The sequence below is a fragment of the Rhinoderma darwinii genome, chromosome 2 (assembly GCF_050947455.1).
Source record: "Rhinoderma darwinii isolate aRhiDar2 chromosome 2, aRhiDar2.hap1, whole genome shotgun sequence".
Lineage (NCBI taxonomy): Eukaryota > Metazoa > Chordata > Amphibia > Anura > Rhinodermatidae > Rhinoderma > Rhinoderma darwinii.
The window spans coordinates 86,190,740-86,193,939 of NC_134688.1; the positions used below are offsets into that span (position 1 = coordinate 86,190,740).

The 3,200-nt window shown below is 34.9% G+C and overlaps 1 protein-coding gene across 1 annotated transcript in view; it reads left to right on the top strand.

Moving 5' to 3' along the window:
• Positions 1-24, top strand: part of HOXC13 (homeobox C13) — a 5,703-nt gene extending 5,679 nt beyond the window's left edge. The window contains exon 2 of the mRNA XM_075850096.1: positions 1-24. This exon is cut by the window's left edge and continues 233 nt beyond it. Within this exon, the coding sequence (XP_075706211.1) occupies positions 1-24 (24 nt within the window).
• Positions 25-3,200: the final 3,176 nt, after the last annotated feature.

The window sequence follows — 3,200 nt, forward strand, 5'->3', positions numbered from 1 at the left end:
ACTTCTCATCTCCATAATACCTGACAAGAGGGGGAACCCGATTACCCCCCAAACTTCCTCCAAAACCCCTCCCTGAACAAATATTTATCTCATTCCCATGTATAAGACATTTCTCCAAATGAACTATGGATTATTTAATATAGAAATGGAATGCAAATGACAGAATCTACCACTGGTCCCAGCACCCCAAAACTACAAGCTTCTTTTTGCATCCCCAACTGTGAATATACAGGAATCTGATGCTTTGTAGGCTCTATGCATATATAAATATATACATAAATAAATAAATATATATATATTTAAATGTCAAACACTCAGCTCTTATTCTAGCCTGGGACTTGGTTCTGTCAAAGTCATGGAGAGCCTTGACGACGCAAGAGACTTGTCTATTTCTTCCATTATGTGGAGTCTTAATTCATTGTCTAATAATAATAATATATCATGTAAATAAGGTGCATCTGTACACGTTTTGTTAAGTATGCTTGAATATCTTGTAAATTACAACAAATATCCGCCTATATTCATTGTACATTAAACTGCAGTGAGCCTCTGGTGCTTTACTGCTCTAGAACCTCTAGAACGTTTAGTATAGAACGCTGATACTTCATGTAGCGTCTCGTTCTGTATCCACAGAAATATATGGCAGAAGTAGAGAACATTTTGGAACAGACTCCATATTTGAAAGCCATCAGTATTATGAGTATTCCAGCAATGACTCGGGGTAGATATTACATTCTTATGTGCATTATTTTGGGAAGTATGATTTTGTTTCAGTCATATTGATTGAACGCTATCTATTGCTACTATTTGCTGTATCTAAAAGTTCACATTGTTGTTTTTTTTGTTCCTTTTTTTGGTATGGAATATACTCAATGCCAGTCTTAAGCACTGCTACATGTGTCCAAGAAAACAGGATGTGCACAAGGTATGCTGTATAGATCTCATTTTTATTATTTTGTCGTGTATAATGTATAGTATTGTGGTGTCTGAATATTATCTGTAATGGAAGAAAATTCATTTCTTGAAATAAATATCATCTGGCTTGATGTACTTTACCATTGTTTGCGTCTCAGCGAATATTTAATGGAAACAAAATAAACATTACTGTTTTAGCAAATAACTTTTTTTTATAGAAGTTGTAGTTATTGTACAGTCAACTGTATAATATCCCTTATGGTTATTTGTAATCTATCTATCTATCTATCTATCTATCTATCTATCTATCTATCTATCTATCTATCTATCTATCTATCTATCTATCTATCTATCTATCTATCTATCTGTCTGTGTTTCACCTCTCTGTGTCTCTCTCCATACTAAATCAATAAGTAAATAAATTAGTTTCCTACATATATTCCTTCTTTCAGCATATTGTACCATTGACAATATACATAACATCATAAGGGATCTGTCATCTATCTATTATCTATCTTTTTTTATTTTTTTTATTTATGTACACATGGTGATATTCGAATGTTCTACTCATCTATACACACATACAAAGGTTTAAACAGTTGGTCTGGTTCTTTCCATAGTAGCCCCGATGCAATTCAATGTGTATTAAATTTTTTGTTAATCACTTCATAAAATAATTAATGATATTAGTGTAAAGTGCTTCCCACCCATAAAACATATTTAACTGAAAACTATTCCTACTGATATTCCTCGATATGTGCATAGAGATATTACAAACTCCTATCCATTATTTCGAAATCTCAGTTTATTTGGAAGCGTTTGTAAGTAGGAACGTTCCCTATTGGGCCAGCGTGAAAATAATGATTATGTGCAATTACAGCGCTTTGTGCAGAGCCTTCCTATACGGGCATGACCACACGTAGCGGAATTGCTCTGGAATTCCGCTGCGGACAGTCCGCAGCGGAAATCCGCAGCGTATACGTTTTTCTATTGCCTTCCACAGCTTTGTGACTGGGTTCGTTTACACGTTGCGGACAATTCCGCTGCGTAGCATAGGCTGCGGAGCGGAATTTGGTGTCCGCAGCATACCTTGGTTGTTGCGGACGTGTAGCGGACTTGTTGCGGATAGTGGCGGAAGAAATCCGCCACGTCTGGGCATGCCCTACCTGAATATAATAAGGGGTATATATCTATACAGGTGAATCACCATACCGGACTCGTTTGTAATGAAGTGTTTTCAGTGACAGCACTCACACCCCGAAACAAATCCTGACATTTTTAACAGTTTCCACTTAGCCTGCTCCTCCTTCTGCCTCTATGCTGTCATGAAACTGACTCGATCTTTTTTAATTCATTAAATTATTTTTTTTGTTCACATTTTTTATTCATTTTTTTTTATATGTATTATGTGCTTGCTACTTAAAATCTCTGGTAAAAGAAAAAAAAAACCTCACTACAGTGCTATATAATTCTGCTCCATTTTTTATTTTGTTTTGCACTGCAGTGCAGATATATAGGCCCTTTATGAGTCAATGTCACGATGATACTTATCACTGCTATATGAGCAGACAATACACTATTTATTGAGGGTTCCCAGAATACAGGCCCAGGCAGTTTGAGAGCTCTACTCATTTCCAGTAAGTTTTCCACGAGCTGCATTTCCTTCAGCCACAGACAGGAGACATCGCATATTTCAGGCAGACGCCTTGAGAAAAGACTTGATTTATGGCCCTTAGACCCGCATTACATTGTTTCTACTTAAGGTATATTTCAAGCCAGCAAGTTTTCTGCTAAATTATGTACAAGTGATATCTGAAGGCTGCTCGGAAGTCATTTATTCCACATTATAAGGTGGCTGTCACTTCAATTATTATATTAGACCACGCTTAAATGAGTACAGGGGATCCTGCCCAAACTATAGGGGCCAGAATTTTCTATATGGCTGTGTGTTTTTGGAAGCTGTTGTTTCGTTGTATGTATATATTTCAGCTGAAGAGCATGAGTTAATGTGTATATATATATATATATATATATATATATATATATATATATATATATATATATATATATATATATATATATATATATTTATTAATAGTCTTGTTTGGAGTAGTGCTCACATCATGTTTGGCCCGTGTACATTTAAAAATATATATACAAACTCATACTGTAATGCAGCATTTTTTTTATATATATATGTTTGACATACATTTACATCTCAATAGTTTTTTGTTATTAATATACTGAATTGTGTGGGGGGCTTGTTACATTATATGTAACCACAA